Here is a 13,237-nt window from a genome sequence, read left to right as displayed (position 1 = left end):
TTCTTTTGAAATATTAGGTATTGATTACCAGAACTTAACTGGGCGCACAAAAAAACTCTAAACCACACATCAAAATTGTTTTAGATCAAGTACAAACACACCCCAGTTCAGGTATGGTAATTAACATTATATAGTTTTTTTCCCCAATGAGCAATATTTTTTTATCTTAAAAACCCTTTATATCTTGATCATATTTGTTTGTGTGCTCTCTGTGCAGTATACAGTATAAGGTCTATTTTCTGGTGAATGTCACATCTGAAGGTAAGCATGTGTCATCAAAGGACATTTTTGTAGCGGACAGATAGGTGTCTGTCACAGTAATGTCCTCTAATTCAGTGCTAAAGTGATCCGGGCTTCCTCCATTGGATGACTCTTTAATGACGCTGTAATTAAGAGCCACGCCGTAGTTAGCTGGCTTCTCCGTTCTCTTCTTGTTACACTTGCAGAGCTTTTTGAAAGCAGCTCGGAATTTTTGAGACATGAGATTGTAAATGACAGGGTTGATCGCGCTGTTTAGATAAATGCAAATTCTACAGAATAATACAAACCAATTTTCAAGGTAAGGCTTGGACAGGAAAGAGTTCACAACAACCAATGTCCTGTAGGGCATCCATAAAAATGCAAATAAAATTACGACCACTGCCAACATCTTTGTCACCTGTAAAAAAAAACCCAAAACACATAAAATCATTAAAATAGATATAAAAATACAAAAAACTAAAGACTAAAATGTGCAATATTATTATAATCACTCAAATAATTGGACCACACTTCGAAGTGTAGCAGTGTACTTAAGACATGGAGGAAATATAATGGTCGATGGTGAAAATATATACCTGTGCTGAATAAATCTGAGATTAATTGGGGATTATCATATTATTATTGCATAATATAATAATAAAATAACAACAGAGCTTTTCAATAATAGACATTGAAAATGTGAATAATATGTTATATATTGTTAGAAATATATATATTTTTTACCATAAAAAGCAAACATAATTTGAATAAGATTTTTTACTTACATGGATACATTTTTAGAATGTTTACCTGGACGTTTTGATTAAAGATGTTATCTTTATGATTAAACAATCGATGCATTATCTTAAAATCAGCAAAACATTTTTTGTTCAAACTGTAGAAGCCCTGTATACTTTCACGAAGAATACAATTGGAAAAGGGCTGCTTATGGAGACCTTTATTTGTGCAGATCACATCAAAAGGAACAAAAAGCTGAGCGGAAAAAAGCTTGACGCGTTTCGCACCTGAATGCTTAATCATATGCTGTCTCCAGCTACCTAACTTGAATAAACAAACTACTGATTACTGTTACAAAGAGAGAAAACGTCTCTTCTTAATCACTTCGAATACATTGTATCACACTTTTAAATATATATATATATATATATATATATATATATACAAACACAAAAATATAGGCATTAAACTAAACTCTAGTTGTACACAAATCTGTACTTAGGGACCAAGAAACTGAAAGAATAACTAAATTAATAAAGTGATTAGAACATTTATAAGTGAAATAAAACTGTGAACATGTTTTATATATAAAAACTTGTGATGTCTGATGAAAACATTTATAATGAAGTTATGCTGTAAACAAAATATGCCATTGTGGGTGACGAGCTAATGGAAATTGTAAATATGTAGAATTGAGCTCAGGGCTAACATTATATCTGATGATGCCTAAGACAAGCATTTACTTGCTAGAACTTTGTAGAACATGCACTTGGTGCTAAAATATATTACCAAACTTTTTTTGAATAATTAATATTGTAGGGATGAGCAGTAATGCAATTTTGCTATCTGTAAATGAAGAATAACTCTGTAATGAATCTTAGATTGAAGAAAACAGTATGAGGCACAGAATGTTTTTAAATAAAAATAGCTCATCGCAGAAAAGACGTAGCTAATGGTGCAATTATATCAACTCATAAAACATAAGGGTCTGTCAGGACAGCCCCCATCCGTTTACTTTAGATCTTCCTTGTGCTTTTCAACTAATTCAGCCTTTCATTTGTTTTATAGTAGGAATAAATTCATGATGACATGGTGGTTGTTACGTGTTGAAATGTAAATATATACATTTTTTGATACATGTATTAATACAATAATGTGTTGTCAGCTCATATGACAATGCCCAGATTCTCAGAAAAACTACTTGAGAGCTGCAGTCATAGACCTACATGCTGTCCTCAACTGCAGATTGCTATTCCCATACACACCTTGTACACAAATTATTTATTAAAAAAAAAAAAAATTCACGAACAGAGAGTGCTCTTACACCTCATTTGTCAGTACGCACCCAGCGGTGCTGTTCTTAGACAGCATACGCTCACATTTGCCAGCTGGGAAATGTCCCCACTGGTGGAAAGTACTTAAAACATATATTGTCATTTGGCAACTTCCTTTAACCCAATAGTACATCATAAGAGGTTAACATCACATCTGTATATTCAATGAAGTTTTTAATCATTTAATAATGTGGAAAATATTCCTAAACCACTTTAACTGCAGTATTAATTTGGTGAAATGTAAATGAGTATATCAGTGGGTGCCAACATGAGGCTATATAATCAATAAAACTGTGAAGGTTCTCATCAGTGTGATTACACAAGTGATTTCACAGAGTGCTATTTAGGACATTATAACATCCATATCCAGAAATGACAATTATTTAATATGCTATTATTTTGCCCACCCACAATCACATTTTAGTTGGATTTTATTAGCTACTGAATGACAAGTGATGGTCTATTTGATCACAGAATTCTCCATTGGAAATCACTAGATGATGACCCACAGAAATCTTCCTGGCTCAAGCCAAAATTCATACACTCAAGTAAGGAAGACAACCTGTTGAAGGGTATAATGCTAAATGCGCCTGCTCTGCTGTACCATTTCAATGTAGCAGGCTCATACAGTGGTTATACAACTGTCTTTGTCAAGGCAAATTGGACTTGTCCCGAGGCCCCTCAGATAATGAGAAATGGCTTGAAAAAGCTCTCAAACCCTTTGGCTGTACTGTGTAAAAGCTGTTTTTCCTTGTGTTACTTCCCTGCTAGAGGTCTCAGCATTCTGCAAGGGTAAGAATAATACTAGCAACCCTTATTATACCTATACTAATAGTCTGATAGCTATAATTAACTCTGTAGCGAGTGGCTATTCTACCAACTTACAATTAGCCTACCAGCTCAGACCTTAGATACGGAGAGTTCCAGCACTTAGGAGCTGGTATCTCCAACCATGGGCTTCTTTTCAAGGACTCCAAGATTTATGTTTCCTTTGAAGCAATGGGTGTCCTGCAAAGACCAAAGACTTGGTTTGGCTGACTTTTTTGGTGACCCTACAAATTAAAAGATTTTCATTAATGTTTCATGCCATATGCTGTCAATGCCCAGTCAAAGAGTTTCTGTCTCTGTTCTGTGGGACTTTTGCAAACCTTGCCACCCCCTCTTGTTTATTGGAGGATTTCACCATGGATGTCATTGTCAAATTGCTCATCTAATAAAAATAAGATAATTTTGGTTGTGGTTGATTATTTTCACTTCCACGTCAGGTCAGCCCTGAAACTCTGCTTTTTATTTGTGAGATATTTCATTGACATGGCTTCTTTAGATCTATCATCTATGGCAGAGGATCACAGTTTGGAAGATCTTTTGTTTAGAACTGAAAATCAAATGTATATCATCAACCCTAATCCAAACGGAATGCACCAAGCAGACTCTTGAACAATATATATGCTGTTATGCTTTACATTCTCATTCGTATAATCTTCTACCTGGTGTTGAAATTGCCTACACAGATCACCCATACACATTTCTCTCCTTTGTTCTAACTAGAGATGTGGAGTCTTCAGAGTTCTTTCTGTGGAGTGTTGGGAAGTAAAGAGTAAAAAGGTAATTCATCAATTCCACTCCTACTTTCCCCAACAAATACTCTCTCTGCTTCGCTCCTTTGTATCTACCGTGATTCTTCTCAGCTTCACAGTACTCTATCCCTACCTCCTCCAATGACGCACCAGACTCACGCTCACTACATCCTCTACTCCCACACCTACCTTCACAACTACTTCTGTCCCTCCCCTTCTGTGCTTCTTCTCTTCTCTACAGACATTCTTCCATGTTCTCTTCCCCCAATGAACCAGCCTTGCACACTACTTCTGCGGCAGTAGCTGATAAAAAACCCTGGGAAGGCAGGGGATGGGAGCAATAGTGTAAGAGATAAACATTGGCCAAATAGGGAACATGGGACCTCACTCATTCCAACCATTGTTTTAGACTAATGCAAGCCAGCAAATGATAGAAAGGCACACAAATTGACCAATAGTTCAACAGAGAAATATGGAAAGCTTGAGAGAGGATTCCTCCATCCCATCTCCCCTATTGGACCAACCACTTTTTTTATATTATTGTTCCAATCCCCTCCCTCCCCAGTGCACTGCGGCTTTCTTTTTCAGTTTTTGGAAAAAGAACACACAGGCTATCCCTTCTTGACTGTAGGAACCAGGTTATCACAGGAAGATGAGCCCACATTTGATCACTCACATATATCACATACTTCATATTAACTCATTCAGTACTACACGATACACATGCCACAAAAAAAAAAATCCAAAAATGTTCAGAGCTTTGATCCTAATTTTCGTTAGTTTCATTGGGGAGAGTCATATGAATTAATGAATTAAACAAAGTTCAGTAAAATTCCAATTCATATGAATTCGAACACACAAGTCTCATGCTAACTGTGGAATATCAGCCTCTGCTGTTTTCAGACAGACTTAGAATTGCATGTATTCATGAGATTACAAAACAATTAGATAATTTAAGACTCCTTTACTCCACCCTTCAGGACAACCGACATCAGGTATAGGACAGCTACCCATAGCAAGCTTATTGCAGACGTAGACCTCCTTCTACATATGAAATTGGGGATAAAGTGTGTCTGTCTACCACTTACCTGTCTCAAAGTTTCCTCTTATAAATTTGCTTCAAGATGTATTGGCCATTATCCATGGATTGGTGGATCCTGTGACTAATCAACTTGATCTTCCTCCTTGCTACATTTTTTTTCTTGTATTCAAAATGTCTTTGCTTAAGTTGTCGACTTCTGAAGCTTTTCTTGGTCATCATGTCATTCCTCATCCTGTGGTTTGCGGATCTAAGGAATTTCAGGTCTAAGCCATCCTGGATTCCAGAATTTAGAGAGTTTGGCTTGATTATGTTGTGGACCAGATTTGGGTCCTGAAGATCTGGTAGCTAGTTTCTTAAATACATGACCCCACGTGGGTCCAAGTCTTCAAACATGCTCATCCTACTCGTCCTTCAATTTTTCACTTCTGAAGGAGAGCCACCACTCCCTGGCATCAAGTGGCCCATCCAGCAGTCTCCTAAGGGCAGGCAATGGTCTCTCAGCACTGGAAAAGTCTCCCTCTGTGGCAGTCCAGTGAGGGCAGGCAACGGCCCAACAGCAGCAGGATTTTCTTCCAAAGGTGCCTGGTGATGGTAATGAGGAGACCAGGGTGTTTTCTGTGCATGTGCAAACTGAAGACAGACTTACTTCCATTTAACTCATTTACCTTCTATGTGACAGCTTCCTACCTGTATAAGTTCTTGACAGGGTGGTGCGCAGTTGTTTGTATAGCCTTCTCTTGCAACTTGTTTTTTGCTGGGCTCCTGATGTCCTAGCTTTTTTGTCTTGCTACCTTTCCCAATTTGGACAGACCTACCTTCTATGACCTTTGCTTGACTCCTTGGTGCCAGTACTTGTGTGACCCTGGGATCATCCACATCCTAACTTTGCCCACTAAGGTTTGTTTTGTACTTTCTGCCCCACACTTTGGTGGGTAAGTGTGGGGCAGTGGTTATTTCTGCACTCAGTTTCCTGACTTCCTGTGGCATAGACCAAGTAGGCTTTGCATTCAAGAGATCATAATAAAAACAAATTAATATCAGGAGCATTCTTGTTTTTAAAACTGTTGACACAATCAATTTTACAAATTCTGAATCAATATATCCATAGCTCAACAGCACTGACATTTCATAAGAAAATACAACACCTCTTTGTACTTTGATTTCCTTCATTTACATTGATGGTATTTCTTTGTTTATGTTAATTCAAACTGAGTAAATGTCTTCCGCTGTACTTTCACTCTTGCTGTTATATCTTCCTTTACACAAAATAAATGTTATGTTATTAAGTGTAATATTTGCCATCCAGATTATGCCTTAGTGGCTTATATTTAGAGCTTCTCTCTTCCTTAGTCTCTGAAACTGACCTAGTGTTACTGTGAGTACATACAAAGTAAAACTGACAAAAAATCACATGCTCAAAGAGTTAATATGAAGCTTTCTTATTGCATTAAGGTTGGGAAGGGGAGTAAAAACTATTTTCCAATAACCCTATTGTTTGGCCTTCAATATACAGTATATTCAGAGACAGAGGTGCAGACAGAAAATATTACATAGAATGCAAAAGTGAACATTTACTGTCTCATCTGCTAACTGTACATATAGCAACTACAATGCCTGCAGAACAAGATGGTTCAAGATAGATTAGAAGATTATCATGCTTCTGTATTAATTAAAAAAAACAGCCAATCTTACATGGCCATCTGGCAAACCTGGGCAAATGGCAGATAGGTCAGATGACACAGACTACTTACATATACAGCTGCTTTTGTAGTAGATGCAGTACTTGTGGATACATGTGGATGCGTGATGTGCAAATGTACGAGCACAGTATTTGGCTGCATGTATCCAGCTGGCAGTGGCCGATGGCCTTAAAGCTCCAGTACGGCTTTTCTCCTATATGTATATATATATACACAACCGTTCAAAGGTTTGGGGTCACTTAGCTATTTTCATGGAGAATGGTATGATGTGAGGAAAATATGAAGGAAAAGGTAGAAGATCAAGGGAAAATTGTGGCCACATTCTAAAAATGTCAAAAAAAATTGCCCATTTTAAACTATTTTCATAAAAAAAATGAAAATTCTCCTGTGGCAGTAAAAATTTTACTATTCATCCATGGCGCAGCATGGTATATGATAACAGTATTAATGGTAGGTGCATTTTATTAATGATAATAAGGGTTTATTCACTAAAAAGTCAAGTGGTTAGTCTTTGATTGAAGATAGCTATCCGCTACAGCCTTTGTCCTCTTTGACAAGGTTCAAAACTAGCAAACAAGAGCTTTTAAATATGTCTGGTATAGGATTAACTAGGAGAAGCCATGACAGTGGGTCGTCCAGAGAGACACCAGAGAGAACAGCAGAGACACAATCAATGTAAGGCCATCCAAGGTCATACACAGAGGGCATTAAAGCATAGTAGACAATGATACCAAAAATGGAGCCCAGTGCCAGAAGTGACAAATGGATAATCCAAGTCCAGGCAGAAGTCTAATACCAGATAATCAAAGACCCAAATCAATAAATGGAGCCTAGAGCCAGGAGTCAAAAGCCAGAAGATAACATCAGCACAACTCAGACTCCAGAAAACCAATGCTCCAGGAAGGGCATCTGGGAGTAGCCCAGAGTTAATACATAAGCCAGAAACAGAGATTGCACCCTCCTAGTAGCAACAAGGGTAGTCCATCTTCTCTGGTCCCTGGTCTCTCCCCACACACTCACAAAAAAAAGTCCACTTTGGATGTCTTATCAGTATCAGGCCTTGTTCTTCTTGTGGTTTTGTTGTTTTAGGTAAAGATGACCTATTCATAAACCTCTTGGTCCTGCATACATATTAGACCTTATTGAAAACCACAATGCAGTCTAAAGACACATGATTGGTTTTGGTTTGATGAATTCAAGACAGGCTGAAATCAGAGCTCCTGCATGCTTTATTGGGGAGTCAATTCATCTTTTCCAAACAAAATGTCTAAGATATATGAGCTGAGTCAAAGAGGAGATACCACCTGAAATGGCCATTTGTTTGGTCCTCCTCTGTTTTGCAGGTTCCTGTGGCATTGGTCTTTTGGAGGCACATGCAGTGCCAGAATACATATTCCTGCATATGGTTCCCCCCTTATTGAGAGAGGGACATTTAAGAAGAGACATTTGGGTTCTGAAGGATCCAAAACTGGTATAATGATCCTGCACCCCTAACTAAAAACAGAGGTTCTAGTTCCTCAATCTGGCCCATTCTTCAGTAGAGAGAGGCTCTGGTCATGCACAGAGGAATTCCTAGGCAGGTATGGGATGCAGCTGTAACTCCAAAATCTTGGTAGTCTTGAGAATGAGACTGGTGGCTGCTACCATGTGCCAAATGTCTGGGGCTGAAGGCACCCTGTGCATAACACCTTGAGACGTGCTTGCATCAGAGGATAACAAGGATCTCAGGTCGGTTAGCTCCTTTACCAATTATATAAAGTTCCCATGCCGTGTTTAGATGTAATTAGAAGAATCCAGAATAGGGTAGAGCCCATGAAGACTCTCCAGGTTGTTAGAGCATTCTCTTATGACTATGGGTGCTGGTATTACTCACAACCCTGCATAGGGCTGATGCAGAGCATGCTACATAAGGATGAGGCAATGGATAACCTAAGTCTAGGCCAAGGTGAGACAGGTAATGATAAGTGCAAGGTAGGAGAACAACATATAAATGTCAGCAAGATACAAGTGTAGCCGAGAGCATCCTTGATATATAATGTATAAAGTACTGCTCAGAGGGATGGAGGACATAAAAATGATAAAATTACACTACTGCAATCTGTGCTTGTGACCCAATCCCATTCTCTGTGGGGTGAGGTTCAATTTAAATCACTAGCCCTTTTAGGGCATCCTTGTCCCCCTAATCCACTGAGGTGAGAGAGATGAAAAAGTAGTAAAACCCCATCCCTTGTTTCTCTCCCTCCCACATCTCTGCTCTATGAGGCAAAGGAGGTTACTTTAGAAAACCCCTACCTATCCTATAGCAGTGGGTTGAAAAATGGTTTCATATATGAGTATCATTTTTTAATTGTATAGGCTATATTTGGATGTTAATTTTCTGTGAAAATCAATGGTTTACAAGATCATTGCTGGGTGGGGTTAATAACAAAAAAAAAAAAAAATAATAGTTTTTTGTTAAGTTTGGTAAATGTGTGATAAAGCGTTAATTGTGGATATTTTACAAGAAATCAATATGGTAACTAATGGGGTTGTTTAATTGTTTAACCCTGTTTTGTAAATGTTGTGAATTAAAAACAGAAGTTGCTGAGATGAGGTTAATAATCAGCTATGGAACACATTTCTATCAAATGTACTCTGCAGGGATCTCCCCAATTCAACATCAATGTGATGTGTGGTTAGTTGCTGCAATGGGATTGTTACTGATCCCACTTCCTTTCTCTTATCACAAATCTCACCCAATGTAACGCAACCATCATGAGATCTGCCAATGTCTGCAGCTTATTGACCCACATGATAAAATAGGCAACCAACCAAAGTACTTCTTGATAATTAGACTTGTGCATTCGTCTTCGGGCGAACATGGAAACGAACACGAAGAGTGCGTTTTCGTGTTCGTTCCGAAGACACGCCGAAGAGAAGACGGCGGCGGTAAAACGTAGGCGAAGACGAAGACACACACCACGAAGATCTTCGTGATTGTCTTCGTCTTCGTCTACCATTCCCCCCCTTCATCTTACCTTGTCTTGTCTTCGCGGCATCGCGGCAGTTCCCGGAAGTGGAAATCCGCAGGTTCGCCGTCACGGGTTACAGGGCAGTGCGAATGAGCCTATTGGTCGCCTACAGGGACCTCCTCTGGCATCAACCAATTGGTTGATGCCAGAGAAAGACCCTGCAGGTGACCAATAGGCTCACTCGCACGGTCTTTGTAGCCCCTGACAGCGAACCTATGGATTTCCGCTCCCGTTAACCCCTTCGATGCTGCGTTAACACAGCATCGAAGGGGTTAACGGGAGCAGAAATCCATAGGTTAAAGGGCCGTGCAAGCGACCAATAGGCTCACTTGCACGGCCCCTTAACCCTTTAAAAAAAAGTTAACCCCTAACTAATTGAACAGGGAGGGAGACCAGTGGCATCGGCAGTGCCAATGCCACTGGTCTCCCTCCCTGTTCAATTAGTTAAATGTCCGTACGAGCGACTTTATTGGTCGCTCGTACGGACATTTAACCCGGCACAGACTAACTAATTGAACAGGGAGGGAGACCAGTGGCATCGGTCTCCCTCCCTGTTCAATTAGTTAAAGACCAGTGGCATCGGCAGGGCAAGTTGCAGCATTGGGGTTTTAAAACCCCAATGCTGCAACTTACCCTGCCGATGCCACTGGTCTCCCTCCCTGTACAGAGTTAAATGTCCGTACGAGCGACTTTATTGGTCGCTCGTACGGACATTTAACCCGGCACGGACTAACTAATTGAACAGGGAGGGAGACCAGTGGCATCGGTCTCCCTCCCTGTTCAATTAGTTAAAGACCAGTGGCATCGGCAGGGCAAGTTGCAGCATTGGGGTTTTAAAACCCCAATGCTGCAACTTACCCTGCCGATGCCACTGGTCTCCCTCCCTGTACAGAGTTAAATGTCCGTACGAGCGACTTTATTGTTCGCTCGTACGGACATTTAATTAATTGAACAGGGAGGGAGACCAGTGGGATGTGCCGGGTAAGTTGTAGCATTGGGGTTTTAAAAGTCTGCACGAGCGACCAACAGAGTTGCTCGTGCAGACTTTTAAAACCCCAATGCTGTAACTTACCCGGCACATCCCACTGGTCTCCCTGTTCTATCAGTTAAATGTCCGTACGAGCGACTCTATTGGTCGCTCGTACGGACATTTAACTCATAGAACAGGGAGACCAGTGGGATCTGCCGAACAATTACGGCACCAGGAGTATAACAGTCTGTACGAGCGACCCTATTGGTCGCCAGCAGGGGGCTCCCCCTGCTGACGACCAATAGAGTTGCTCATACGGACATTTAAACTCCTGGCGCCAGAGTGGCTTTAACCCCGTTTTAACCCCTTAACCGGGGAAAACGAAGAAAACCCGAGCACGAAGAATGTCCGCGAATATTCGCCCGAAGAGAAGACAGGACCAGGCGAATATTCGCGGAATACGAAGTTGTTTTTTTGCCGAAGACGAGCACGAAGACGAACACGAAGAGCCCCCTGGTGCCCAAGTCTATTGATAATGTGATTGGGGCAAATTCTGCTGCCAGATTTTATTAATCAGCGTTATCAGCTGGTTCCCACCCACAGGGACAGGAACCACACGGGATCCCAGGAATCCACAGTGTTACATTTACGAATATATTGTAACCCTTTTTCTTTATAACTTTTGGTCTAAAATGAAAAATATGTACTATGTACTAGCACCCTCTTCAATACCTGGATGTATGACTAATAAAGAAGTTGCAGAACCAAAATGCCGGTGTAAATGGATCATCATTTGGGCTTGTAGTGTGTACTTCTGAAAATGATTTTTGAAGAACACACCAATTGTTAAGGAGCTTACATTTTTTGCATTTTCAATATCCACCTTAAGACTACATAAATATGTAACATTAGAGGCTTTTTCAATTAATGAATCTATTAGATAAGGATAAGGACAGCAATTGTAAGAAGCAACTTAGTAATATTTACTGGAATGGATATCTTTTATTCTTTTTTAATACATAAAGCTGCGTGTCTCATTAGCGGATAAACGTGTTTTTCGCTTTTTTTCCATGTTTGCAAATCAGAAAAAGGTTGCTATGGAAATCCCAACATTCCTCATATTTTATAACAAGAAATAAATTATTTGATGCACCCGTGTGAAGATAAAGTACCCAAATTATGAATATATAATCATTGCTTTTGGAAAATGTATCTATTCATTTAGCCTCAACTAATGTGGTAAAATGTAATGAAATGTGGGTCAAATACAAATATAGAATTTAACTCAACGACAACATATAACAAATCTAATCTATAAAAGGATTATTCAATTCTTAATTTTGATTTTAAAAAAAAAAGTCTGCAATGTACTGCAATGTGCTGCTAACTGGATACTTAATTTAATTGATTAATTATTCTAAGTAATAATAATAAAGTAAGCCAAATATCAATAAGTATAAACATTCCGAGCATTGCTGAAAGGGGTATTAAATTAGTTACCTGTCTCCTTGAGGATATGGTGTTGTTGGAACATCTGCTGGACAATTTGGAGTTATATGCCTTGTTCTGATGAGTTGAATCGTTTCTCCAGGTCTTTGAGTTGTCTTTAGGGTCAGATGGAATTGGATTTAGAAACAGAATTCTTGCGATAAGACCGTACAAGACCGTTGCTAAGGTCATAGGTACAGCATAAAATACACCAAAGTCAATTAAGTAGATTGGAGAGTAGTAACTCCTGGGGACTTTGTAACCACAGTTTACAACTGTGGCATCTTTGTAAATGGTTGTGTTAAGGTCAAGCAAGAAAAACCACATCATACAATAAAGAGATGTGAACGCCCAAACAAATACAATTATTTTTTTAGCTCTGGATATGGTACACAGAAACTGAGCTTTAATGGGGTGGCAAATGGCTAGGTATCTTTCAATCGTGAATGCAGTAATTGAACAAGATGAGGCATTGATGCCCAGATACTGGAGGTAAGTAATACAGAGACATCCAATGTATCCATAAACCCAGGAGCCATAGACACTTTCAGTAATGTTAGGGAGACCTGCCGCTACCAAGACCATGAGATCAGCTATGGCAAGGCTCACCAGGTAACAGTTAGTTGGAGTTCTCATGTGTTTGGTCCTGAGAACTACAAGCACCACCATAATGTTTCCAATTATGCCAAGTCCACAAATCAAAATGACTAAGAAAATGGTGACTACTTGGTACTCTAGACCATGCCATTGTTGATCATGGAGCACTGTGCTATTTAGTTCACTAAAAGTCCCATTGTCCATATTGTCCATATTGTCCTCAGTGACAGACTTGTCTAAGGAAAGATCATCCTCTGTTAACAAATTCCCAGATGTTCCTTAATCAGTTTATCTGCGAGAAAAATGAAGTCAGCATTTGAGAAAAGAAAACATACATTCAGAACAATAAATAGGCTAGTAATGCTTGTTTCTAGAGGGTTCTAAGGTGGAAACATTGTCTTAGATTTATCATCAATACCTAAGAATAATCAGTTTTTTAAAACCTAAGCGGGTTATAACAGCTTTTGAGAAATGCCCACATACCAACACCCATTACAGAAACAAAAAACGATATGTATTGATTTTTATATTAAAAATATC

At 39.3% G+C, this 13,237-nt stretch overlaps 1 protein-coding gene across 1 annotated transcript; it reads right to left on the bottom strand.

The window, feature by feature from the left end:
• Positions 1-232: 232 nt before the first annotated feature.
• Positions 233-12,901, bottom strand: TRHR (thyrotropin releasing hormone receptor). Its single transcript, XM_089477604.1, has 2 exons — positions 12,113-12,901; positions 233-658 (listed from the first exon to the last, which is right to left on the bottom strand). The coding sequence occupies exons 1-2, from the start codon at positions 12,899-12,901 to the stop codon at positions 233-235; spliced, it is 1,215 nt and encodes a 404-aa protein (XP_089333730.1).
• Between the last annotated feature and the right edge of the window lie 336 nt (positions 12,902-13,237).

The sequence above is a fragment of the Sceloporus occidentalis genome, unplaced genomic scaffold (genome assembly GCF_023333645.1).
Source record: "Sceloporus occidentalis isolate IW3139 unplaced genomic scaffold, rSceOcc1.0.p SCAF_11, whole genome shotgun sequence".
Lineage (NCBI taxonomy): Eukaryota > Metazoa > Chordata > Lepidosauria > Squamata > Phrynosomatidae > Sceloporus > Sceloporus occidentalis.
The sequence above is the reverse complement of the archived record's forward strand: the minus strand, read 5'-3'. Positions and strand labels throughout refer to the sequence as shown.

Excerpts from the sequence above, each read along its gene's own strand:
- TRHR (XM_089477604.1), bottom strand. The coding sequence starts at position 12,901 with ATGGACAATGGGACTTTTAGTGAACTAAATAGCACAGTGCTCCATGAT. Across the intron at positions 659-12,112 it reads CCATATCCTCAAGGAGACAG|GTGACAAAGATGTTGGCAGT; the intron begins GTAACTAATTTA and ends TTTTTTTTACAG.